General features: G+C 39.4%; 1 protein-coding gene, 1 long non-coding RNA gene and 1 pseudogene across 2 annotated transcripts; 2 read left to right on the top strand and 1 right to left on the bottom strand.

Moving 5' to 3' along the window:
- The first annotated feature begins 1,855 nt into the window (after positions 1-1,855).
- Positions 1,856-2,372, top strand: LOC109220248 (annotated as a pseudogene).
- Positions 2,373-10,888: 8,516 nt separating this feature from the next.
- On the top strand, positions 10,889-16,373 carry LOC109220249 (ankyrin repeat-containing protein NPR4-like). Its single transcript, XM_019384703.1, has 5 exons — positions 10,889-11,447; positions 12,421-12,609; positions 12,985-13,098; positions 13,594-14,045; positions 15,072-16,373. The coding sequence occupies exons 1-5, from the start codon at positions 10,940-10,942 to the stop codon at positions 15,693-15,695; spliced, it is 1,887 nt and encodes a 628-aa protein (XP_019240248.1). The 5' UTR covers positions 10,889-10,939; the 3' UTR covers positions 15,696-16,373.
- LOC109220250 lies at positions 13,331-25,633 on the bottom strand. Its single transcript, XR_002067049.1, has 4 exons — positions 25,544-25,633; positions 25,376-25,434; positions 16,380-16,628; positions 13,331-13,587 (listed from the first exon to the last, which is right to left on the bottom strand). It is a non-coding gene; the product is annotated as an uncharacterized LOC109220250 (long non-coding RNA).
- Positions 25,634-26,887: the final 1,254 nt, after the last annotated feature.

Below are 26,887 nucleotides of genomic sequence, written 5' to 3'. Positions count from 1 at the left end.
CTGTCTGCGCGTGCGGTGCTGTTGGCATTTGCCTGCGGATGGGTGATGGCGAGGGCTAGCGGTGGGGCGACATAGGCACAAGCGCGTTTATCACTTGGCGCAACAAAGACCAGGGCCATCCACGGCACTAGGCATTGGGAGGCTTGTCAGGACGCCGTGGGGAGCGTCCAAAAGGTCATAGGACATGGCTGGAAAGCCGCCCATGACATATCACACACACAATTTTCTCGCCCAGACAGTAATTGCAGTATCATTAACATTCATCATACTCTATTTCATCGAGTTTCAAGTAAGTACAATAAAAGCCAACAACAACAGCAACAACCCAGTATACTCCCACAAGTGGGGTTTGGGGAGGGTAGGATGTACGCAGCCTTACCTCTACCCTGGAAGGGCAGAGAGACGGTTCCCGATAGACCCTCAGCTAAAGAAGGTGAAAGAAGCCCTGATAGCAAGTAATAGCAAGATATATAGTTAGAAAACTAAATCGAAGATAGCAACAAAGAATATGGAAGGGGTACCGATAACAAGTAATAGCAAGATAACATATTTAGAAAACTAAATCCAAGGCAGCAAACGAGAATATGAACGAAGTAGTGCTAGCAACTACGAAATTACTGATGGCAAGTAATAATGGAAGGAGACATGCGAATATAGCAAACTAAGGAAAAAGGGTACCATACTAGAACTAATACTACCGACTAGAGAAGACAAAGGGAAACGCTCGACTACCTACTAACCTCCTACCCTAATCTTCAACCTCCACACCCTTCTATCTAGGGTCATGTCCTCGGTTAGCTCAAGATGCGACATGTCCCGCCTGATCACCTCTCCCCAAGACTTCTTTGGCTTACCTCTACCCCTCCTCTCACCTCCCAAGGCCAACATCTCACATCTCCTGACTGGGGCATCTACGCTTCTCCTCTTGACATGACTGAACCATCTCAACCTTGCCTCACGCATATTTGCCTCCACAGGGGCGCCTCCCACCTTTTTTCGAATAACTTCATTCCTAATTCTATCCAATCTAGTATGCTCACATATCCATCTCAACATCCTCATTTCCGCTACTTTCATCTGCTGGACATGGAAATTTTTGACTGGCCAACACTCTGCCCCATACAATATAGTCGGTCTAACCACTACCTTGTAGAACTTACCATTAAGTCTCAATGGCACATTCTTATCACACAAGACACCGGAAGCGAGCCTCCACTTCATCCACCCTGCTCCAATACGGTGTGTGACATCCTCATCAATCTCCCCATCCTTCTGAATTATAGACCCCAGATATCTGAAACTCTCTCTCCGGGAATGACTTGTGTATCGAGTCTCACATCGCAAGTTTCTTTACCTTTAGGAAAGTTCTTGGTTACGATAAAAGCATGTGTAACATGTTGTTCCGAATTGCTTGCACCATACTTAATCTTATTATATTCCAATTCCAATATCATTAACATTCATCATACTCTTATCGAGTTTCAAGTAACTACAATAAAAGCCATATTGAAAAATATAGAAGTAGGAAGAACACAAATGACGGATTTTGTGATTATGTTAGCAAGCAAATTTCTTTACCTTTAGGGGAGTTCTTGGTTACAGTAAAAGCATGTGTAACATGTAGTTCTGAATTGCTTGCACTATACTTAATCTTATTATATTTCAATTCCAATGAGAATCAATTATATTTAAAGCAAACAATATTCCAAATTTGCTTGTAGTAGAGTCAATAGTATTATTCCAAATGACAAGACTTACTATTTATGTTTGAAGCAAATACTAGTAATAGTAACATTTTATTCCTAATCCATCTGACAGTAGCAGAGTCAGTCTTCAACCATACTAAAATATTTTAACATGCAAGTTAAATTAGAAAGAAAATGCACCACTGCAAGTCTTCGCCAATCTGCAGCTTACACAGCAGCAAATCGCGACGATGAAAAATCTATAGAAATCCTACGCGATTTCTGTAGAGAAGAAATGGTGTCGCCTATTGATAATCGCGGCGACACCATTCTTCATTTTATTGCCATTCACGGCAACGTACGAGCATTTCGACTAATTCTTGAGGAAAGGCCAGTGAGCAGCGAAGATTTGAGAGTTAAAAACAAGAATGGAGATACACCTTTGCATGAAGCTGCTAGGTTTGGACGAAAGGAAATTGTGGAGATGATGTTAAGCTTGAAAAGAGATCTTGTTTTGGAGAGAAATAACTCGGGAGAGACACCCATTTATGTTGCAGCTGCGAGTGGAAAGAAAGAAGTGTTCATTTTGTTAGCAAGAATAATTTTTGTGATGAATTTACTATGACGAGGGACGATGGAAGAACTGTTCTTCATGCTGCTGTAACTCAAGAGTGTTATTGTAAGTGATATTCTGCTCCCTCTCCACTCAACTAGTAGATTAATATATTTAATCGTTTTTGTTTTGTAATACGGCTTACTTTAGCTTGGGAAAAGTCGCATGTTACATAGGTATAACTAAAATTAGACTTTTTGAAATCGTCTCAATCATTTCGGTTTCTTTTTGGTGTCGGTACAGTTCGGTTAACTATTCGATATTTTTTTTAAAACGTCATACAAGAATCACAAGTCAAAGTTAGACCGCGATGAATGTATACTTGTATAGGACTTTAGCAAAATTCTCTAGACATTTTTACTGTTTTAAAAGTGATGATCATAGGAACATGAAAGATGTCCAGAATAGAGCTAGATTCATCCTACTATTCAAATGAGGGTCATCATACTACCGATCTCGGATACGCTCCAATAATGAAGAACGAGCGACTGTGCAAGCTAACACACGGCTGGGCTCAGAGACATCCAACCTCACGAACTGATTGGCCAAAGCCTGAACATCCAAGGCAAGCGGTCTCTCACCGACCGGAATATAAGCAAGACTGCCCATACTGGCTGACTTCCTACTCAAGGCATCGGCCACCACATTGGCCTTTCCCGGATGATATAAGATGGTGACATCATAGTCTTTCAACAGCTCCAACCACCTTCTCTGCCTCAAATTCAACTCCTTTTGCTTGAACAAATACCGCAAATTCATGTGATCCGTGAACACCTCACATGCCACGCCATACAGATAATGCCTCCAAATCTTCAACGCGTGAACAATGGCTGCTAACTCCAAATCATGAACCGGATAGTTCTTCTCATGAATCTTCAACTGCCGCGAAGCATAGGCAATGACCTTGCCATCCTGCATCAATACCGCAACCAAGCCCAATACGAGATGCATCACAATAAACTGTATAAGGCCCTGAGCCTGTGGGCAAAACCAACACCGGTGCCGTAGTCAAAGTTGTCTTGAGCTTCTGAAAGCTCGCCTCACACTCGTCCGACCACCTGAACTGGGCACCCTTCTGGGTAAACCTGGTCATCGGGGCTGCAATAGATGAAAACCCCTCCACAAACCGACGATAATAGCCTGCCAAACCCAAGAAACTTCGGATCTCTATAGCTGATGTTGGTCTAGGCCAGTTCTTGACTGCCTCAATCTTCTTCAGATCAACCTGAACACCCTCTGGTGACACAACATGACCCAGGAATGCAACTGAACTCAACCAGAACTCGCACTTCGAAAACTTGGCATACAACTGACTATCCCTCAAAGTCTGAAGAACCACTCCAAGATGCTGCTCATGCTCCTCCCGGCTGCGGGAGTAAATCAAAATATCATCAATGAAGACTATCACGAAAGAATACAAGTAAGGCTCGAACACTCGGTTCATCAAATCCATAAAGGCTGATGGGGCATTTGTCAACCCGAATGACATCACCAAGAACTCATAATGCCCGTACCGCGTGCGGAACGCTGTCTCAGGGACAACGGATGCCCTAATCCTCAATTGATGGTAGCCAGATCTCAAGTAAATCTTTGAAAATACCTTAGCACCCTGAAGTTGATCAAACAAATCATCAATCCTCGGCAGCGGATACTTGTTCTTGATTGTAACCTTATTCAATTGCTGGTAATCTATACACATTCGCACCGATCCATCCTTCTTCTTAACAAACAACACCGGCGCACCCCAAGGCGAAATACTGGGTCTAATGAAACCCTTCTCAAGCAAGTCTTGCAACTGCTCCTTCAACACTTTCAACTCAAGCGGGGTCATACGATACGGCGGAATAGAAATGGGCTGAGTGCCCGTAGCCAAATCAATGCAAAAGTCAATATCCCTGTCGGGTGGCATACCCAGCAGGTCTGAAGGGAATACCTCAGGAAACTCATGAACAACGGGCGCAGACTCGATAGAAGGAACCTCAGCACTAGAATCACGAACATAGGCCAAATAGGACAAACACCCCTTCTCGACCGTACGCCGAGCCTTCACATAAGAGATAACACTGCGGGTGGAATGTCCAGGAGTCCCTCTCCACTCCAAACGAGGTAAACCCGGCAAGGCTAAGGTCACAGTCTTGGCATGACAGTCCAAGATAGCGTGATAAGGTGATAACCAGTCCATCCCTAATATGACATTGAAATCAACCATGTCCAAAAGAAGCAAATCTACACGAGTCTCAAGACCTCCAATCACAACTATACATGAACGATGGACTCGGTCTACCATAATAGAATCACCCACCGGTATAGACACATAAACAGGAGCACTCAAAGAATCACTAGGCATGACCAGATACGATGCAAAATAAGATGACACGTAGGAGTATGTAGATCCTGGATCAAATAAAACAGAAGCATCTCTGCTACAAACCAGAACAGTACCTGTAATAACTGCATCGAAAGCCTCAGCCTCGGGCCTGGCTGGAAGAGAATAACATCGGGGCTCGGCCCCACCACCCTGAACTACATCTCTGGGACGGCCTGCTGCTGGTTGGCCTCCACCTCTAGCGGCCTGAGCTCCACCTCTAACACCTCTACCTCCACCTCTAGCACCTCTACCCCCACCTCTAGCTGGCTGGGCGGGCTGTGGAACAGTCGATCCCACAACCATGACACGGGAACCCTGATGCTAAGAGCTACTCGGTGCTCGAGGGCAAAACCTAGCAATATGACCCATATCACCACAAGTGTAACAAGCCCTCGGCTGCTGAGACTGCTGACCCTGATGACTGGAATGACCACCCCGAAAACTCTAAAGCGGCGGTGCACTGATAGGAGCTGGTGGTGCACTATAGGACTGCTGATCAGAATACAGCATCTGAGGACCACGGCCACCTAAAGCACCGTGGGAAACCTGAAGTGTCGACTGAAAAGGCCTAGGAGGATGGCCTCTACCATACGAATCCCTACCTCCAGACGAGGTACCACTGAATCGGCCTGGATGTCGAGGCCTCTTGTCCGACCCATGACCACCTCCCTGTAATAGAACTATCTCAACTCTCCGGGCCACATTGGCCGCCTCCTGGAAAGATATCTCACTACCAGTCTCCCTAGCCATCTGAAGACGAATCGGCTGAATAAGTCCATCAATAAACCTCCTCACCCTCTCTCTCTCGGTGGGAAGTATGATAAGATCATGACGAGCCAAGTCGATGAATATGGTCTCATACTGAGTAACGATCATAGAACCCTGCTGGAGACGCTCAAACTGCCTTCGATAGGCCTCTCTCTGAGTGATAGGGAGAAACTCCTCCGAAATAGCTGCGTAAACTGCTCCCAAGTCAAAGCTGGTGATCCGGCCGGTCTAGCCAAGCAATAATGTCTCCACCAAGTCTTAGGGATCCACACAAGCAAAAAGTAGCAAAATCGACCCCATTGGTCTCCACTATCCTATGTTCCTAAGAACCTCATGACAACTGTCCAAATAATCCTGGGGATCCTCAGAAGATGTACCACCAAGAGTAGTAGTGAAGAGCTTGGTGAAACCTATCCAACTTCCACAAAGCCTCCGAAGACGTAGCTGATCTAACACTGGTCTGTGCTGCTGCTCGGCTGAAGAACTGGTACGTGACCTCGTCATTCGCGAAGGAACAAGAGTGGAAGTTCAACTAGTATTGAGAATTCAAGTTGCACGACAGGAAGGAATGGATGTGAAGTTTTTCCTAACTCTATAGCCTCTGGGGGATAAATACAGACGTCTCCGTACCGATCCCTCAGACTCTACTAAGCTTGTCTGTGAACTGTGAGACCCATGTAACCTAGAGCTCTATTACCAACTTGTCACGACGTGGATTTCCTACCCTCGGGAGTTCTGATGGCGCCTACTAGTGAAAGCTAGGCAAGCCAACCAACTGAATTATTTGCGTTGTTTCGATTTTTAAATTCGTTAACAGTTATAAGCCAACAATTTATAATCAACAGAATTTAACAAGCGGAAGACTTAATTTCAAGTTTAATAATACTACTAATACCGTTCCATAACAACACTACCCAAGATTGGTGTCACAACTTCACAGACTGTTTAAGATTACTACAAATAAAGGTCTGAAAGAAATAATACAACATTGTCTCTGGAGATATAAGAAAGAAACAGGAATAATAGCTAGAAGGAGACGCCAAGGCTTGCGGACGCCTGCAGGACTACCTCGGGTCGCCTGATGGAACAGAAGCAGCATCCTCACTGCGGTCCGAAATCTACAACACTGGGATCTGCACAAAAGAATGCAGAGTGTAGTATCAGCACAACCGACCCCATGTGCTGGTAAGTGCCTAGCCTAACCTCGGCGAAGTAGTGACGAGGCTAGGACCAGACTACCAAAATAAACATGTGCAGTTAAATCATATACAACGGAACAATACAAGCACAAATGTACAGCTAAGGATGGGAGGGGGGAAAACATGCTGCAGGGACATCGAATAAAAATAGAAGAACAACGAATAAATATAAGGATCACCACAGTTCAATTGAAGATAGGAAGGGGGATCATGCTGCGGGGTACAACAAGTATCAATCGAAATCCAACAATTAAATGTAGAGAAACCATAACTCAGTTATCAAACAAAAAAATCAGGAAATCAAAGACAAGTGCACGGCATCACCCTTCGTGCTTTAATACTCTCTCACCAAAACAATGCACGGCATCACCCTTCGTGCTTTAACACTCTCTCACCAAAACAATGCACGGCATCACCCTTCGTGCTTTACACTCTTCCTCACCCAAGACCCAATCACAAAGCAAATTGGGCAAGGGAATCAATAACATCACAATAAAATCAAGTAACAACAGGAAATCAGTAAGTAAGCGTAAAGAACACCATAACTCAATTACCAGTAGAATCAGGAAAATCAAGGACAAGTGCACGGCATCACCCTTCGTGCTTTTACTCTCGTCCTCACCATGAAAATCTGTATAATTGGAACGGCATCACCCTTTGTGCTTTTACCTCACATAATCGCTCATATAAAGGCACGGAATGGTACATCGTGCGGCACGACATCTCCCTTCGTGCTTTACACTCTGCCTCACAAAATCATACACGGCATCACCCTTCGTGCTTTACACTCTTCCTCACCCAAACAACAAACACAAACAATAAAGGCAAGGAAATAAATGAATCATAATAAAATCGGGCAATGGAATAACATCAAAACAACAACATCTCGGCAAGGGAACAATACCATAATCCTCTTCTCGTTTTCAAATTTACTTCACAACTCGATTCACAATTTGAGCCAATGCTCTATAAGGTTCAATTGCCAATTATTCTTTCATAATTCACTTCACGACTTCAGCCAACGCTCCTCAATGTTCAAATATTACCATTTCTTCCACAAACTTTGCCCAACAATAGCAATCATCACAAAAGGGCATAAACAATACAAATGGAGTCATAATAATCATAATATAAGAATCACGGATACGTCGTACTCAACAAATAACACATAGCAAATAGGACAAAACTCCTAATCCCTCAAGCTAAGGTTAGACCAAACACTTACCTCGATGCCACGAACACAATTCACGTCTCAATTATCGCTTTACCCCTTGATTCCACCACCAATTCGCTCGTATCTAGTCACAAGTTACTTAATTACATCAATAAACGCTAATTGAACCAATTCTAATGCATGAAAATGAATTTTCTAAAGTTTTACCCAAAAAGTCAAAAATCATCCCCGGGCCCACATGGTCAAAACCCGAGGTTCGAACCAAAACCCCATTACCCATTCCCCCACGAACTCAAATATATAATTTGTTTTGAAATCGGACCTCAAATCGAGGTCCAAAACCCCATTTTTTTGAAACCCTAGGTTCTACCCAAAACACCCAATTTCCCCATGAAAATCATTGATTTTAAGTTGAAATCATGTTAAAAGATGTTAATGATTGAAGGAAACAAGTTAAAAGTGACTTACAATCGATTTGGAAGAAGATTTATTCTTGAAAAATCGCCCTAGGGAGTTTGTGTTTTGAAAAGAGGTGAAAAATGGTTGAATTTCGGCTAAGTATAAAAGTTGCAGGTCGCAGATATAGGAAATGCGAACAGGGGTTCGCAAATTGCGAACCCCGACCTCTGATATGCTGGGAATTGCGAAGTGGGTTGGGAAATGCGAACAAAGTGTCGCATTTGCGACAACAGGCTGAAGGGGGAAGGCATCGCATTTGCGATGGAATCCTCGCAATTGCGAGGCTGGCTGGCCTGGGCTTCTTTCGCATTTGCGATAAGCCTCTCGTATTTGCGATATCGCATTTGCGAAGCCTGCAGGCTTGCAATGCAACAGCTAAAAACCTGCAATTTTCCAAGTCCAAAATCCATCCTGTGGCCTATCCAAAACTCACCCGAGCCCTCGGGGTTCCAAACCAAATATGCACACCAACCTAAAAACATCATACGGACTCGGTCGTGCATTCAAATCACTAAAATAACATCACGAACTATGAATTTAGCATCAAAATCATGAAATTTTCTTAAGAACTTCAAATTTCCAATTTTCTCAAAAACGATCCAATTCACATCGTTTCAAGTCCGTTTCTTACCAAATTTCACAGACTTATCTTAAATCACATATAAGACCTGTACCGGGCGCCGGAACCAAAATACCGGCCCGATACCATCAAGTTCTAATCACAATTTATTTCCAAATCTCAAAAAAAAATTCAGAAAATAATTTTCTTTAAAAATTCATTTCTCGGGCTTGGGACCTCGGAATTCGATTTCGGGCATACACCCAAGTCCCATATTTCCCTACGGACCCTTCGGGACCGTCAAATCATGGGTCCGGGTCCATTTACCCAAAATGTTTACCGAAGTCAACTTAATTCATTTTAAAGCCAAATTTTATCATTTTTTACAGATTTTCACATATAGACTTTCCGGCTACGCGCCCAGAGAGCGCACGCAAATCGAGGTGATACTGAAAGAGGTTTTTAAGGCCTCGAAATGCAGAATTTAATTTAAAAACAAGTTATGACCTTTTGGTTCATCACACCACGGCAAGAGTCGACTCCAACCATGGACTAGTCAACTGCATGAACTAAGGGGTAGTACCTTGAACCGGTTAACTACATACATTGAGGGGGAGTAAAACACAAGGAAGTCAACTATTGTTTATACATATATATTATTTTGTCATCATCAAAAAGGGGGAGATTGTTAGATCTAATTTTAATGATGCAAATAATATATCTGTGCAGGAAATCAATTAGAGAAGGTCAAGGAATCAAGGAGCTACTACGAGATTGCTGAAGTCAATCTGGATGCTTAAGGAAAGAAATCAATCAGAAAAGATTACAAAATCATAGACAACTGCGATGGAAAGAATCAAGCAAGCCTAAACTTAAGGCATCAATCAAGGCCAGCACATTCAATCCTGAAGATTGAAGCAGTCAAAAAGCATCGAAGATTCCATAAGAAGATTAGCTGAGCTGTTAATTTCGGAAGGACCAACAATCAAGGAGTAAACCCTCATCATCAACAACTATAGAAGGAAAGCTGTCAATTTCCTCTCATCAAGGAAGAACAACGGCAAGCAATCTTATTCTTGGAAAGAATCCATCTCTTTCCAAGGATCAAATCTCTTGGGTTGTCAAGTCTCTTCAGCAAACGGCCTTCACCAAAGTATTTATACTCAGCATCAAGCCTTAGACAAAATATACTTTGATCAAACCAAAAATCCTCTCTTTGTTCTACTGCAAACAAACATTGTAGTTCTCTAAGACCTGTTGTGTAACAAGTCAGGAAAAAAAAAACAACACTGGTGAGGCATTGTATCAAAAGAGACGAGTGTTATAGGAACTGAGCTATCACGTCATTTCCATTGTACTCGAAGAAACGCATTTACTAAAGAGAACTCCCTTGCAACCCAAAGGGACTGGACTAGGATTCACATTGAATCCGAACCAGTATAAAATTCTGGTGTCTTTAATTCCTGCACTTACCTTCTGTGTTTTATATTCTGTTATTATAACTGTTAGGTTATTGCATCTAGTCGACTAATTGAAAAACCAGTCAACTAATAGAGATTAAGATTAAAAATATACAATTCACCCCTCCCCCCCCCCCCCCCCTTGTACTTTCAAAGAAAACACTAGAAATTCAATGGGTTCGAATTTATTTCTGCTTCTTCTACATTTCTATTTTGCTGTTGTTTCTATTTCCAGAATTATTTTACAAATACAGGTTATAAACACAATATTCATCATACTCTATTTATCGAGTTTCAAGTAATATAGAGAAAATAGAGGTAAGAAGAACACAAATGACGGACTTTGTGATTACGTTAGCAAGCAAATTTCTTTACCTTTAGGAAAGTTCTTGGTTACGGTAAAAGCATGTGTAACAAGTAGTACCGAATTGCGTGCACTATACTTAATCTTATTATATTCCAATTCCAATGAGAATCGATTATATTTTGAGCAAACAATATTCCAAATTTGCTTGTAGTAGAGTGAATAATATTATTCCAAATGACAAGACTTACTATTTATGTTTGAAGCAAATACTAGTAGTAGAAACATTTTATTCCTAATCCATCTGACAGTAGCAGAGTCAGTCTCCAACCATACTAAAATATTTTAACATGCAAGTTAAAATAGAAAGAAAATGCACCACTGCAAGTCTTCGCCAATCTGCAGCTTACACAGCAGCAAATCGCGACGATGAAAAATCTATAGAAATCCTACGCGATTTCTGTAGAGAAGAAATGGTGTCGCCTATTGATAATCGCGGCGACACCATTCTTCATTTTATTGCCATTCACGGCAACGTGCGAGTATTTCGACTAATTCTTGAAGAAAGGCCAGTGAGCAGTGAAGATTTGAGAGTTAAAAACAAGAATGGAGATACACCTTTGCATGAAGCTGCTAGGTTTGGACGAAAGGAAATTGTGAAGATCATGTTAAACTTGAAAAGAGATCTTGTTTTGGAGAGAAATAACTCGGGAGAGACACCCATTTATGTTGCAGCTGCGAGTGGAGAGAAAGAAGTGTTCATTTTGTTAGCAGAGAACAATTTTTGTGATGAATTTACTATGACGAGGGACGATGGAAGAACTGTTCTTCATGCTGCTGTAACTCAAGAGTGTTATTGTAAGTTAACTTATTTTTCAGGTTACTAATTTCGTTGTAGGTCATTACCCCTCTTTCCCTTTCCCCAGTTGTGGATCCAAGGAGTGTCAATTGATACCCCTTTGTCGGAAAACTTTGTTGTTCTGATAGGTGTTCTTTTCTTTTCTCCCCGTTGTCTTATTCGTATGCTTTCTTTAGATTTTGACACCCCTTAGTAAATTTTCCAATACCTTATATGTAATGAAAAAAAAGCTTATGGAAAAAAATTAATCCCATTAACTATGAATATAGATAGTACAGCCAGGGGCGGATACAGTGTTCTGCCGACGGGTTCAATTGAACCCATAACTTTTGACGCGTAAAAATTATATGTGTAATAATTTATTAAAATTGCAAAAAAGTAGATATGAATCCATAATTTTAAGAAAATAATGATTTCAACGCTAAAAACCTTAAAAGTTGAACCCATAGGATTAAATCGTAGACCTACCTCTGAGTAAAGCTCTAATTGCGTGACCTCAAATAGCATACAAAGAATTTATGCTATAAGTCATGTATAAGTTCGTGTGTACGTTTAGTTTTAAAAAAGGGACTAGTTTGCGTCCTACTATATATAGAGACAAAAAACATATTTTGCCTTATATATATAGTGTAATGTTTCGTCAAAGCTCCATCCCTAAGTTCGCCCCTGCTTTGAGGTTATCAGATCATGCTCGTTATAGAATACTACATATAATGATAGGCTTTTAAATGACATGACACTAGCTAGTACAAAAATTATTTGCACAATCAACGTATAGACGTTAAACGCTTTTGATATAGGTAGACTTTACATCATCATAATTACAGGTTAAATATGATACTATTAAAATGAAATGTCTGGATATGTATATCGTGGTTTCGCATTGATATAGTTTTAATTTTGGCTAAATTCTAATAATCAAATTCGTAGAATATGACAGTGGGCTTTTGTTTTGCATGAAATGAGAACCAGACTTCGCATTACAGTTGCTGGGAATATATCCTGAATTAGCCAGCAAAGCTGACGGAAAGGGTACGACTGCATTAAATATATTGGCCACAAAGCACTTGTCTTTTAGGAGTGGATCCATCTATACAATCGGACAATTCGGCACTACGCCTTTCGTTCCTATGCAGGGATTTGAAACCTTTATGTATTTCTGTAAGTACTTTAATTTCCCAAATTATTAATTCTACATCAAATGCTTAATTTGAAAGGGAACAATTTCCTTACTAAATACTCATAGTAGAATTAACCCATAAATAGTATAGTTGTTTTTTTCCACCTGGTGTCCTGCATTCGCATAGGGTCTCGACTAATTCGAATTCGAGCCGCATAAGACCTAGAAAAACGCTTCCTTATAAGGATTTTTTACACACGTAGGCTTGAAGCCGAAACCTATATATATATATATATATATATATATATATATATTCCACCATCACCTTGGTGGTGCTTAAATAGTAGTTTTACCTTTGACTAAGCCAAACATATATATATGACTTGTTTCTCCTCTAATATAATGCAATGGAACAGGCATACCAGCAATGTATGGAGAGTCAAAACCTAGTTACAACTTGGAGGATGCAGAGACTACGAAAGATGTTGTCTTCCAAAGAAAAAGGTCTTCATTTGTTAACTCTCTACTAGGTAAGGTATCCTCCAATTTTACTCTATACACATGTTAATTATGTATAATGTTCATTATGGTCTGTTTGGTCGGTTGAATAAGGAGATCAATCTTTGTATAAAATTCAACACAACTATTACTTGTTTATTCATCATTACTTTTCCTCATAAAGATAATATGTTCGTATACATAAGTTTTGTGAGAATCTATATATTGTTTCATGCATGACAGAATGGGAAACAAGAATACATGTATTAATAATACATGAATTACACAATTAATATGACAAAAATGTCCTCATATTAAAGAAGATCAACAATTCAGTATTAAACAGACTTCTATATGTTTTGTTAAAAATAAACAATACATTTTTGCCAAACATCTAATAGGAAATAATTCTTGCATTACAGTCTCTGTATTACTAATACATGCATCACCATCCACATTTAAACCTATGTCCTCTTCTGATTATCATTCTTTCATCTTTTGCTGTTCTTGGGTGTGTGTTCCTGTAGGTAATGCATGGTTAGGAGAAATTGATTATGAAAAGCAAAAGCATATTCTTGCAGTAATATTAGCAAGAAGATTGATAAGGGAAGAAGATTGGAGCTTCTATGCCAATTTTGTGCCAAATCCGCTAATACAGGCAACAAAACATGGTATAAACGAGTTAGTCATGGAAATTATACAAAATTATCCTCAAGCAGTAGAAACCGTCGATGAAGATGGAAAGAATATATTGCATATTGCAGCAGAGCAGAAAAATAGGTTCCTATTTGATTATATTTTGCAAAAGGCATCTCACAAAGATAGGCTACTTTCTGATACCGATCAACGCGGAAACACCATAATGCATTTTGCAGCAAGTGTTGGATCGCCATTCAAATTTTCTGCAGGGAAACCAATTAAAACAATAAGGGGTTACAAAACACTCGTACTCATGGCATGGGGTGTCCTCTGGTTTAAGGTACCTTCTATTTGCTTCTTTTAACTATATAAACACCAGAAAAATGTGTTTGTTACACTTCAAGCGTATTGTCATTGGTTACATGTATATACTGACAAGTAAATGGCTGAGAATATAAGAGTTTAAAATGAGTTTCTAAAAAATAATACAACATGGTTAAATATATCATGATTTTCATCTGATGAATGAAATTAATCTCACATCGGACCGGTCTGAGATTCCTGGTCTCCTTATAAGGCTTGGGCAATCCTTCTCCCTTCGAGCTAGCTTTTGGGGTGTGAGTTAGGCCCAAGGCTTTATTTTGACATGGTATTAGAGCCAGACCATGTTGAGTTGTCCTACATCAGTGGGATTTGAGCTCCATGGTCTCCTTATATGGTTTTCGGCAATCCTCGCCTCGTAAGCTAGCTTTTGGGAATAGGTTAGGCCCAAGGTCCACTTATCATAGTTGGTATCGGAGTCAGGACCATCCCATTTATTGCTACCGATGTTGTATGTTGGGCCACCATTTCTGTTGTCCACGCTCCAGTTTGCAGGCCTGGACGTGAGGGGGATGTTGAGTTGTTCCACATCGGTGGGATTTGAGGTCCATGGTTTCCTTATATGGTCATGGGCAATCCTCACCTCATAAGCTAGCTTTTGGAGTTGAGTTAGACCCAGGGTCCATTTATCAGGCCCATGGTCAAAGTGGGCCACCAGAAGAGGAGTGGAATGTCCCCGAACCAATTGAAGAGGAGGTGGAATTACCCCTGGTCCATGATTGTGCACGGGGTGATGAATAGAATGAATCCGACAACGGACCAGGATGAGATCCCTGGTCTCCTTATAAGGCTTGGGCAATCCTCCTTCCTTCGAGCTAGCTTTTGGAGTGTGAGTTAGGCCCAAGGCTTATTTTGACATCATCCCTATCTATTCCAATAGCATATCACCTTAATGTTTCCATATAAAAATAGTTGCACGACTGTTTTAGTTTCACCCAAAATTACAACCTTGTCACTTACCACGAATACATTTAATTTTTTGAAGCGCGTAAAATATTGTGTCCATCCACGATTATGGACGGTGGAAAACAATGAAAACATGACATCAACAGAGTTATTCGAGATAAAACATTCAGAAGTATGTAAAGAAGCAGAGAAATCAATCAGAGAATTAGCAGGTTCAGTTCTTATACTAGCTACTCTTCTCTGCACAGTCAACTTTGCTGCAGTTTTTACAGTCCCTGGAGGTTTTGATCAAAATAGTGGCATACCTATTCTCCTCAAGACACAACATTCAGATCTATGGATGTTGATGGTTTTCTTAGGTGTAGCTCTTTATGTTTCAGTATTCACTGTGGGAACATTGCTTTCCATACTTCTTTCGAAGTTTGATTCGGACGACTTTTATATTGCCTTGCCAGTGAAGTACTGCACTGTCATTATTTCTGTGTATTACTCCGCAGCATTCACAGTTCTGGCCTGCGTTCAAGCCCTTAATGTTGAGAATATATTCATGAACAAAGATGTCTGGTGGCTACTTTTTTGTATGTTTGTTCTTGGATTTGTAGGACCTTTAATACTCCTAGACTTAAGTTATTTCGCCTTTGATTATATGTACCATTTCATTCGTTATTCAGTTTCTTATAAGAGATTCATACATGTATTCTGAATTAAGTACTATATCTTACTATGTTTTATTATGATAAGATACTTCAGTTGGACTATGTAATGTGTTATGAGATATTTAAGGTTTTTCTGTAAAAGGGACTTAGGAAGTAATTTGCAAAAATCTTTTGCAATTATTGCTTTTTATTTATTTATTTATTTTTGTAAAGAAAACCCATAACAGATTTCTTTGCTTCTAGTTGCATAGCTATGTTTCAATAGGAGGATGGTGATGCAAGAAAATTAAAAAAAAAAAATTGCCATTCTATCTTAAAAGCTCAATCTTATAAAGTATAAACTATGACATTGTGTTGTTAATTTTTAGATAAATGATTATTAGAAAAATGGTTAAAGATTAATCAGCTTAATCAAAATAGTTATCTTGTTTGCGACAAATATAGAAATGTTACCAAACTATTAACCTTAAGTTATCACCAGCACCAGAAATGTTTGCTCCAACTAATCCCGATCAACTACGAATCCAACCGAACCGCTCCCAATATCTTCAAGTCAACTCATACTAACTTTAACATTCAAGACTTATTCAAATCCAAAATTTCATATATAGGCATACGTAAAGCATCAATTCCACAACCAAGTAATACAAAACAAGCATATAAAACATACAGAGTAGAAACTCAATCCTGAATTTTAAAGGTGCGATACCAGTAGGGAGTAGAAAACATACAAATATTGTGCTTGTATGACCTCCTCAACCTCCCAAATAGCTTTTCTTTTTTCTTTACCGAGGTGTCCGGGCCAGCTTTTCTTTGCGTGCACCTCGATTAATTCCAGGGGATCTCTGCCACCTCCCGAACAACTTCTTTATCTCGAGTGGTTACTCCAAACGACCTTCACTGAGGCGATTTCACTGAATCACAACTTCCTCATTGTCTATCTGTAATGGCAATCGGCTCTTCCCCGTACAACAAACAGTCTGCATCAAAATAAGATGAGACGGATCCAGTTTGTACTTTTCCAACATGATACATGGAATACTAAGTGAAACTAGTTTGGGCGAGAGTCACAAGAAAATAGTAAAGCAAGTAGTCAGTAATTAGAATTCTGTAAGAAGTAATAGTAGTAGGATGATAAAAGGGCAGCCCGGTGCACTAAGCTTTCGCTATACGCAGGGTCTAGGAAAGGGCCGGACCACAAGGGTTTAAGGACCAGATAATAATTCAGTAACAACGGGAAAGTTTGTCATAATTTCTTTACAAAAATGGCCAATCCTTGCTGGTCATTAAATTAGGTACCTTGCTAATATATTGATTGTTTTGGTGATTGATAAATTCATATGCACAAGCTAAAAGTGCATCTAATTTTAATTTGCTTAAAGGTTTAAGCTTGTGGGCAGTGCGCCTTCTTTTAAATATGTGTCGCTCCATAGGTGAGAAACCATAGTAAGCGAAGGTGTTAAAAGAGGACGAGGTAAACCTAAAATCACATGGAATAAAGTTGCTCGATTTCCCATTTTTTTGGAATTCATGCTGTCTTAGCAAAAGATAGAAAAACATATTGGAGTGTATATAGAAGTTAGTTAGTTGGTTAGTGCTACGGGGCCTAAGTGTACATATTAGAAGTTGTGGTGTGTTAGAGTTATTTTAGGGAGTTAGTACCTAATTGTTAGTTATACTTGTATATAGTCGGTTGTTTATGCCCAGTTAATCAGTTGAGCTATTTTCCTAAATTACGAATCCTCTACTCTCTTCTTTTGCGCATGAATCTAACATGGTATCAGAGCATGGGAGATAGATTCATGGATTCCGAAGCTCAACCTAGTAAGACCTTCTCTTACATTCTTCAAAATTGAAAGTCATCAGTGTGTTCTTTATTTCTTAGTAGATCGGTGAAATTTCTACAGAAGTTGTAGAATACGTTGCTGTGTTTCCTTTAATTTCTTCGATTGTGTATAATTGAGTTGAATTTGAGATTGTTCAACAATGGCGGAGAAAACTAAGAACGATTACACCCATCCTTTGTTCCTACAACCCTCCGACACTCCAGGATTAGTGTTGATTCCAATCCAACTCACAGGTTCTGAGAATTATGGCTTGTGGAGTAGATCCATGCGGCTTGCACTCAAGGAAAAGCGCAAATTAGGGTTCATCAATGGAACATGCATTAAGGCATCCTTTGAAGCTGATCTCCATGAGGAAATGGGAGACATGCAATGCAATAGCGCATTCGTAGATTATGAACTCTGTCTCGAAGGATCTATTGAGTGGAATCATTTATGCATCAGATGCACATGCTGTGTGGGAGGATCTCAAGGAACGTTTTGATAAGATGAATCGAGTGAAAATTTTTCAATTACACAGTGGGATCTCGCGACTGTCACAGGGATCTGACTTAGTAGCCGTGTACTTCACAAAATTGAAGGAGCTATGGGCAGAGTATAATGTGTTGGTACCATCCCCAAACTGTGGATATGTGAAATCGAAGGAGTATATAGCGCACTTACATCAACAGAGATTGATGCAGTTTTTTGATGGCTTGAATGATATATATGATCAAGCTAGAAGGCAGATTTTAATGAAAACAACTGAGCCTACTCTTACTCAAGCATATGCTATGATCACACAAGATGAAAGTCAACAGTCTTTGGGTGGTACTGCAATGGCAGAGAAGGTGGATCCAATAGCAATGCAAGCAGGAAGGGGTCAAGGATTCAGAGGAAAGAAACAATTTGTGCAGTGTGAACATTGCCACATGAAAGGCCACATAAAGAAAATTGCTTCAAAATTATTGGATATCCTGAAGATTTCAGAGGGAAGAAAGGACATCAAGGCAGAGATTATAGACCTAAAGGACCTTTTACAGCAGTTAACAATGTAGAAGGGCCAGCAACAACCTCTAATTATCAGGGAACATCACAGTAGAAAGGAAGAAATTTTTTCTTCACTGAGGCACAATATCAACAGATCCTGCACTTGCTCAACAAGGATGCACACAATGACAATCAAACACAAGCCAACATGGCAGGTAATATTGTGTCTCTTGCATCAAATGTCTATAATAATAACTGGATAGTGGATTCAGGGGTCACACATCACATAGCATCCTCACTAGTATCACTGAATGATGTCAAGAGTGTGGACAGTTGTAAAAGAGAGAAAGCGAGACTGCCAAATGGAGACAGTACTGATGTTACTCACATTGGTAGCACACAGTTATCAGCAGATAACAAACTGGAAAATGCGTCATATGTTCCTGACTTTAAGTTCAACTTAATGTCAGTCTCAAAATTAACCATTACAATGTGGTGCTCTTTTCATGCCCAAACTGTGTGTCTTTCAGGACCTTTACAGTGGCAGGGTGAAGGGGATTGGTAAGGAAACTGGTGGACTTTATCTGCTGAGGGGAAGAGGAACAAGACAGTTAGCAGCTGCTCTTATCAGCACATTGGAGAAGAATGAAGTTTTAGGAGACCTTTGGCACAAGAGATTAGGGCATCCTTCATTACCAGTGATGCAACATGTTTCTTTCTTGCATAATAAAGTAGACAATACAAAATAAGTGTTCCATTTGTCCCTTGGCTAAACAGTGTAGATTGGTTTTTCATGTTAGTGAGCACCTAAGTACAAAACCATTTCAACTTGTTCACATGGATGTATGGACCTTATAAAGTTGCTACACATGAAAATAAACATTACTTCCTTACCGTGGTAGATGATTACACTAGAGCAACTTGGATTTTTCTAATGCAGTTGAAAAGTGAAACCATTATTTTTATGAAGCAGTTCTTTCGTATGGTTAAGACACAGTTCAACACATGCATTAAAGTGATTAGAACAGACAATGGTAGAGAGTTCTTTAATCATCAATGGAGTGAGTTCTTGCAGGGTCATGGAGTAATCCACCAGAGTAGCTGTGTGCACACCCCACAACAAAATGGGATGGCTGAGAGAAAACACAAGCACATCTTAGACACTGCTAGAGCACTGAAATTCCAGGCTGGGATACCAAGAGAACTTTTAGGGAGAATTTGTTCAAACAGCTGTTTATCTTATAAAGAGACTTCCTACTAGAGTACTAGATGGGAAAAGTCCTTTTGAATTGTTGTATGGCAGGCCACCTTCACTAGCACATCTAAGAACCTTTGGATGTCTATGTTATGTCATAAATGTGGTTAAGGAAGACAAGTTTGTGCCAAGAGCTAAAGAAGCAGTCCTAATGGGATATTCCACTACTCGGAAGGGGTATAGATTATTTGACAGCAGGACCAGCAGACATCATTGAATCTAAGGGGCATGCAGATATTGATTCACCTGGCACAACAGATCAAGATGCAGCAGATCAAGTAGCACCTGATTCAAATACTTATGAAGATGTAGCTGATACACCAAATGCAGTTGACCCACCAGATGTACCAGCTCAATCAATTGATCAAACAGTTGCACCAAATACAGCTGCTCAGGCAGGTACACCAGGCAGGGCTACTCTAACATTGCGGGAACAAACTGCTTCTGTAACGACCCGACCGGTCGTTTTGCATTTTTTGAACCCCGTTCCCTTAAATAAGACTTCCCGCACTTGCTTTAGCTAATTTATGACTTGCGGGGACGGGTGGTTCGGAAGTTAGAAGAGTTTTGAGCAAGAATAAGTCTAGTTGCTTCTTTAAGTTTCTTTAAAAAGGCCAAGTTTGACTTCGGTCAACATTTTGGAGAAACGGACCCGGAATCGTGATTTGATAATTTCTGAGGGTCCGTGGGAAAATATGGGACCTGGGCGTATGCCCGGAATCGTATTCCGAGGTCCCTGGCCCGAGTAATGAATTTTTATGTAAAATTGTTAAGTTAAAGTTTCAAAGGTTTAAATAAAATAAGAAATCATTGTTTTCCTAGGTATCGGGTTCGGATTTCGATTCCGAAACTTGGTACCAGTCCGAAATATCAGTTAAGACTTACCTGTAAAATTTGGTGTCAATCCGAGTGGCTTAAGGGCATTTTGACCCGTTAGGAGGAAATTTAGAACTTGAAGGTTCAACGATTTGAATCATTTGGTTTTGGGGTTGATTCCCTGATTTGGCGTTGTTTAAAGCATATCGAGGGCTCGAGTAGGTCCGCCTCGTGATTTCAGACTTGTCGGTATGTTTGAGCGGGGCTCCGGAGCCCCGAGCATCAAATGGTCGAGGTGCGAGTGAAGTTGAAAACTTAGGAAAAACCTTATCTGCTTCTTCTGTCATAACCGCTTCTGCGGCTCTTGGACCGCAGAAGCGAGACCGCAGAAGCGAGACCGCAGAAGCGGTCGTTTTATCGCAGAAGCGGAAGGGGCCAGGCCCAGGGGAAACCGCAGGAGCGGACCCCTGACCGCAGAAGCGGTCCATCCGCCTAGGCCCAGAACCGCAGAAGCGGTGGGCTTTCAGCTTAAGCGGCCTTGCAGAAGCGAGGTTATGACCGCAGAAGCGGCCCAGGCCCCCTTGCCCATTTCCGCAAAAGCGGCTCATGTCCGCAGAAGCGGAACCCGCAGAAGCGGGATTCCTTCCGCAGAAGCGGAAATCACTGGGGGCAGAAGGGTTCATTAATACGAACCCAAACTCATTTCTTCCACATTACTCTCAACACTTAGGCGATTTTGGTGATTCCAAAGAGGAGGTTTCAACATAACATTGCAAGGTAAGTAATCCCCACTCATTTTTAGTTCAAATACATAGCCATTAGGTAGATTTAACACTAAAAATTAGGTAAAATCAAGGGATTTGAGCTAGACCTAGGGTTTAATGAAAACTAAGGTTTTATCACATAATTTGCCATGTAGTGAACTAGAAATCATATATTTGTGATCCTTAGGTGATAGAGAACAACTTCCTTCAAAAAAATCTCGGAATCCGGGCACGTGGGCCCGGGGTCGGAATTTAGGAAACTTGTATTAATGGTTAGGAAATTGCTTAAATAGCTAGAATTCAACCTTGTATGCCTTTATTTACTAGTTCTTACTTCGTTTGATTAGTTTGGGATTGTCCGGCTTCGAATTAAGGACTTGGGTCGCTCTTGGACAATGGGAGTGCACCTTGGAGCGAGGTGAGTCTCCTTTCTAACCTTGTAAGAGGGAATTGTCCCCATAGAATTTTAAATGAGTAATTGTTGCTAAATGCGGGGGCTACGTACGTACTAGGTGACGAGAGTCCGTGCGTAGCTGCTATATGATGATTGTTCGGGTAGTTTAGGACCCACGTCATGTCTAATTGGGGAATATCTCTTATTTTAAATTGCCAATATGATCATTTTGATTTGCTAGAGACTTGAGGAAATGAAAGGTGAACGTATGAGTTTGTTGAGCCTTGGTAGTAATTCCCTTGTATGTAATTGAGCCTTATGTGCTTTTCTTGATATTTTCTTGATGATTATGGATCGGGCCGATCGCCTCGGTGATAATAGATGCATCTATGGTTCGTGCCGCTCGACCCTCGGCAGTGCACAATTTATTTTCTGTTGGAGCGGGCCGTCGACCTCGGCATGTTTGTGCATGATTTATATGCTTACGTTTAGTTATGACATGATCACTCATTTGATATAAAAAGGGAAAACTGGAAATTTAATTATGACAAGAACATGAATATGACTCTTCTATTAAACGTGTGTTATTAGAGATCCTTCATGCTATATATCTCACCTTATTATATTATATTATCTTGACCTTAGTAAGTATCAAGTCGACCTCTCGTCTCTACTTCTTCGAGATTAGACGGGATACTTACTGAGTACACGTGGTTTATGTACTCATGCTACACTTCTGTACTTAATTGTACAGGATTTGAGGCAGGTGGATCTGGACATCATCCTGGTGCGCATCAGTGAGCATGCTTGGGTACTTCTATGGTGAGCTGCTTCTCTTTCATGCCGATCCGCAGCCGAACAAGTCCTTTCTTGTACTTTTTGTTTCTGTCTATTCTGATTCAGACAGTAGGATAGTGTATTATTCTTTTGTGTATATTCTACTAGTCGCCCGTAGCTTGTGACACCAGGTTCTGGCACACACAGTAGTAGACATTTATTTTTGGGGTTGTATCGCTATTTTAGCACTTTATGATCTTTACTGGTCTTATCTTTAAATTCGAAAATCTAGTATAACTGTCTTTGGCTAAAGTAAAAGGAGAACTTAATCACATTCCGCATCGGCTGGCCTGACAACGGTGTTAGGCGCCATCATGACCTATTATGGAAAATGGGTCGTGACAGCTTCAGCACCACTTCCTACTACGCTCACCAGACAATCAACTAGAACCAAGCATCCTCCAATCTGGATGCAAGACTATGTAGTTGCCACCAAACAAGATTTACATTGCCTTTACCCTATTTCCAACTTCTTGTCTTATGACTGTGTCACAAATAAGTACAAAGACTACATAAGGGTTTTCTCCATAACCAAAGAACCACAAAACTTCAGAGAAGTAGTGAAGGATGACAGATGGATTCAGACCATGAAACAAGAGATTGAGGCATTGGAGGACAACAAGACATGGGAAGTAGTGGACCTGATTCCTGGGAAATCATCTATAGGGTCAAAATGGGTCTACAAGATCAAGTACAAAGCCAATGGAGAGATGGAAAGATTTAAGGCTCGCTTGGTTGCTAAGGGATATAATCAACAAGAGGGCATGGACTATCATGAAACTTTTTCACCAGTGGCAAAGATGGTGACAGTCATGTCAGTAATAGCATTGGCTGCTTCTAGAGACGGGGGCCTTATCAGATAGATGTATTCAATGCTTTCTTACAAGGAGACCAATATGAGGAAGTATATACTTGCCTCAAGGTTTTCAGAGACAGGGGGAGAAAAAGGTTTGTAGGTTGTTGAAATCCCTATATGGACTCAAACAAGCATCAAGACAGTGGAATCTTAAACTTACAGAAGCCTTACTTAGTGCAGGCTTCAGCCAAAGTGTTTATGACTACTCTTTGTTCACTAAGAAGTTTGGGAATGAGATTGTCATCATCCTAATCTATGTGGATGATTTACTATTAACTGGAAGCAGTATGGAGCTCATTAATGAAGCCGAGTCTACTCTGCATCAGAAATTTAAGGTGAAGTAAGATACTTTCTGGGCATTGAAGTTTTGAGGTCTTAGCAAGGAATCCTTCTTAATTAGAGGAAATACACCCTAGAGCTCATCTCAGAGATGGACTTAAGTGGAGCAAAACCAACTATTACACCCCTAGAACTCAATCAGAAGCTCACTTCACTTGAGTATGATAAGGGGATTGGAAGTAAAGTATATGACCCTTCGGTAGATGTCACAAGCTACCAAAAGCTGATTGGGAAACTCTTGTACCTTACAATCACCAGACCAGACATCAGTTCTGCAGTACAGATTTTGAGTCAATTCATGCAGACTCCAAAAAGATCCCATATGGATGCAGCCACTCGTGTAGTGAGATACCTAAAGCAGGCACCAGGTATGGGAGTGATCATGAGAAGAGGACCAGCTGATGCCTTGATTGGCTTCTATGATTCAGACTGGCAACATGTCCAATAAGCAGGTATGTCAATGGTTACCTTGTTAAGTTTGGTGATTCCCTAATATCTTGGAGGTCGAAGAAGCAACACAAAGTTTCTCGAAGCAGTGATGAAGCTAAATACAGAAGTATGGCATCTGCAGTAGCTGAGATAGTGCGGTTAAGAGGGCAGTTTGCAGAACTAGGGACTCCAATTCATCAGTCAGTTATCTTATTCACTAAAGCAGCACTCTGAATAGCTCCTAATCCCATCTTTCATGAGCGCATAAAGCACATTGAAATAGATTGTCACTTCATCGAGGAAAAGCTCAAACAAGGGATCTTGCAAACACAATACATCTCTACAAGAAATCAAGGCTTGGCATCACCTCAGCATCAGTTTCTACTTGGCAAGCTTGGTGTGTTAAACATTTTATACCCTTCGGCTTGAGGGGGAATAGAAGTTAGTTAGTTGGTTAGTGTATGGGGCCTAAGTGTACATATTAGAAGTTGTGGTGTGTTAGAGTTATTTTAGGGAGTTAGTATATTGTTAGTTATACTTGTATATAGTCGGTTGTTTATGCCCAGTTAATCAGTTGAGCTATTTTCCCAAATTATGAATCCTCTACTCTCTTCTTCTGCGCATGAATCTAACAAAACATCTATATATGCAATAGATATTACTAGTAGAGAATATGTTTTAGACATTGACACTTTTTACTGTAGGTCCTTTGCTTTCTAGGAGTGGGTTAGCCTTTCAGAGATTTATATCTTTAGAAAAATATACAAAATGCTTTCTAGGATTAATTTAGCCTTTCCGAGATTTATATCTTTAACAAAATATACAGAACTTCTAGAACTTTTTAGTTGTATTTGCATAATATTTACATGAGATGAGTTTAAACAGAGTAATGTGGTCCGTGAAAATCCATACAGCTGAATCCAACTTGTTTGGGACTGAGACGTAGTTGTTGTTGTCGTAGGGCTAGAAATTGATTAACAACAAATAATATTTCACTCTTGTCCAATATTGGAAAAAGAATCAGAATCTGCATATGAATATTAATCAAATAAACTAATAAAGTATGTTATAAGATCCATATAATGCTGGTTTAAGCACTTGAAAATTGGAGTAATAAAATGTGAATTACATAAGCAAATGAAAATCATACTCACTACACGAGATAATTATTTTTTTACAGTGAGGATTACTGGAGTAAATTCAAGCGAGAGAAGAGAGACTTACAGATCTGACGTCGTCGGCAATGTTGATCGATTGTGTCGGCGAATCGCGGTTCAGGCACACTGCAAAAAAGAAGTTATAGTTAAAGAGAAAAAAGATAAAATAAAGAATATTCAGTGTACACATAATTAATTTGCGTCCTAATTAGTCATGAACTTGGCAGATTAATACCTCTTAAAAAATTCAAGTATTATCTTTAAAATCTTTTTGGTTAGAACTTAGAACTAACTAGAACTCCATTATCTTGGATTAGTTTTTAGATTTGACTAGAACAATGATATATATATATATATAGATATATATATATATATATATATATATATATATATATATATATATCTATATATATTCTAATTTTTTTTTTTTGGCTAAAACAGTGAAGCTCAACCAAGTTTAGAAATTTGGTGCAAAAAATAAGAAATACACAATTAAAATAAATAGTCATCTAAAGTAGAAAAAAAATATAAATTTCGTAAAATATGCACAGTGTACATTAAGAAGAAGAAAGAAGAAATACTACATAGATTGAACAATTAAGCCATTGTATCGCTAAGTGATTTATTTTTTCGATTTTTCTTCATTCCCACGCGTTTAAAAGAAAATTATTTACATTATTTATCACGTCAAAATTCCGAGCTTTAAAACTACCAAACTAGTAAGTTCAGGTATGAGACTGGAGTTCTCTTATAATCTATTTACTAGTATTAGTACCCGCGCGATGCGCGGACATAAGCAACGTCAAATCATAATTTGAATTATTTGAACTATATGCAAATAACCTTAAAAGTAAACCTACTATATAGAAATTATAAATAATTATTAGATATTAATTAAGAAGCAAGACATGAAATTAAAGAATACTAAACATATAACGTTGTGATTTATCTTGTTTGAGCACAATAAATCATATTATTTTAGCAAAATTCTTACTATCGCTTTGTTTTTCATCTTAAGTTCAAATAAGTCTTATCCTTCTATATTTCTAGACATAAATTTTTTCTCTTTTTGTTCTTTGCCTACAATTATTGCATTATTTATTACTTAATATTATTATACTGTAATGTGATCTTTTATTAGCTTATAAATGTCTTGCTTATGACCTTATTAATAATCAACAATAAACATAATTTTTTATGCTTAAAATTTAATGTATTCTTATACCATTATTCTCTTGCTCGAAACTCTTTCATTATTCAAAATTATCAATAATATTTTTGAGTATTATTTAATAATTTAAATCATATATTTTAAATAAATTTAAAATATAAGTGTCATCGCACTATCTTTGTTTTCCTCTTTATCCATTCTCTTCCCTACTAAGAAATTTTAATTAGCTTTTTACACAATATTTTTGGCTGGTACTCATATAATATCACGTTTTATTTAAAAATACAACTTTTAAATTACTCTAAAAAGTAATACATAAGTTATTTTATTGTTTCAAATCTATTGAATTTTTTTTATAATTATTTTGTATTACGTGCAATTAAATTTTCTTTTTCTTTTAGTTTCAAG

This window comes from Nicotiana attenuata, unplaced genomic scaffold (assembly GCF_001879085.1).
Source record: "Nicotiana attenuata strain UT unplaced genomic scaffold, NIATTr2, whole genome shotgun sequence".
Classification (NCBI taxonomy): Eukaryota; Viridiplantae; Streptophyta; class Magnoliopsida; order Solanales; family Solanaceae; genus Nicotiana; species Nicotiana attenuata.
This window is presented reverse-complemented; position numbering and strand designations above follow the sequence as displayed.

Bases quoted from the DNA above. Each gene is read 5' to 3' on its own strand.
- LOC109220249 (XM_019384703.1), top strand. From the start codon at position 10,940: ATGCAAGTTAAAATAGAAAGAAAATGCACCACTGCAAGTCTTCGCCAA. The intron at 11,448-12,420 runs GTAAGTTAACTT...AATGAGAACCAG, and splicing joins TGTAACTCAAGAGTGTTATT to ACTTCGCATTACAGTTGCTG. The intron at 14,046-15,071 runs GTACCTTCTATT...AATTTTTTGAAG, and splicing joins GGGGTGTCCTCTGGTTTAAG to CGCGTAAAATATTGTGTCCA.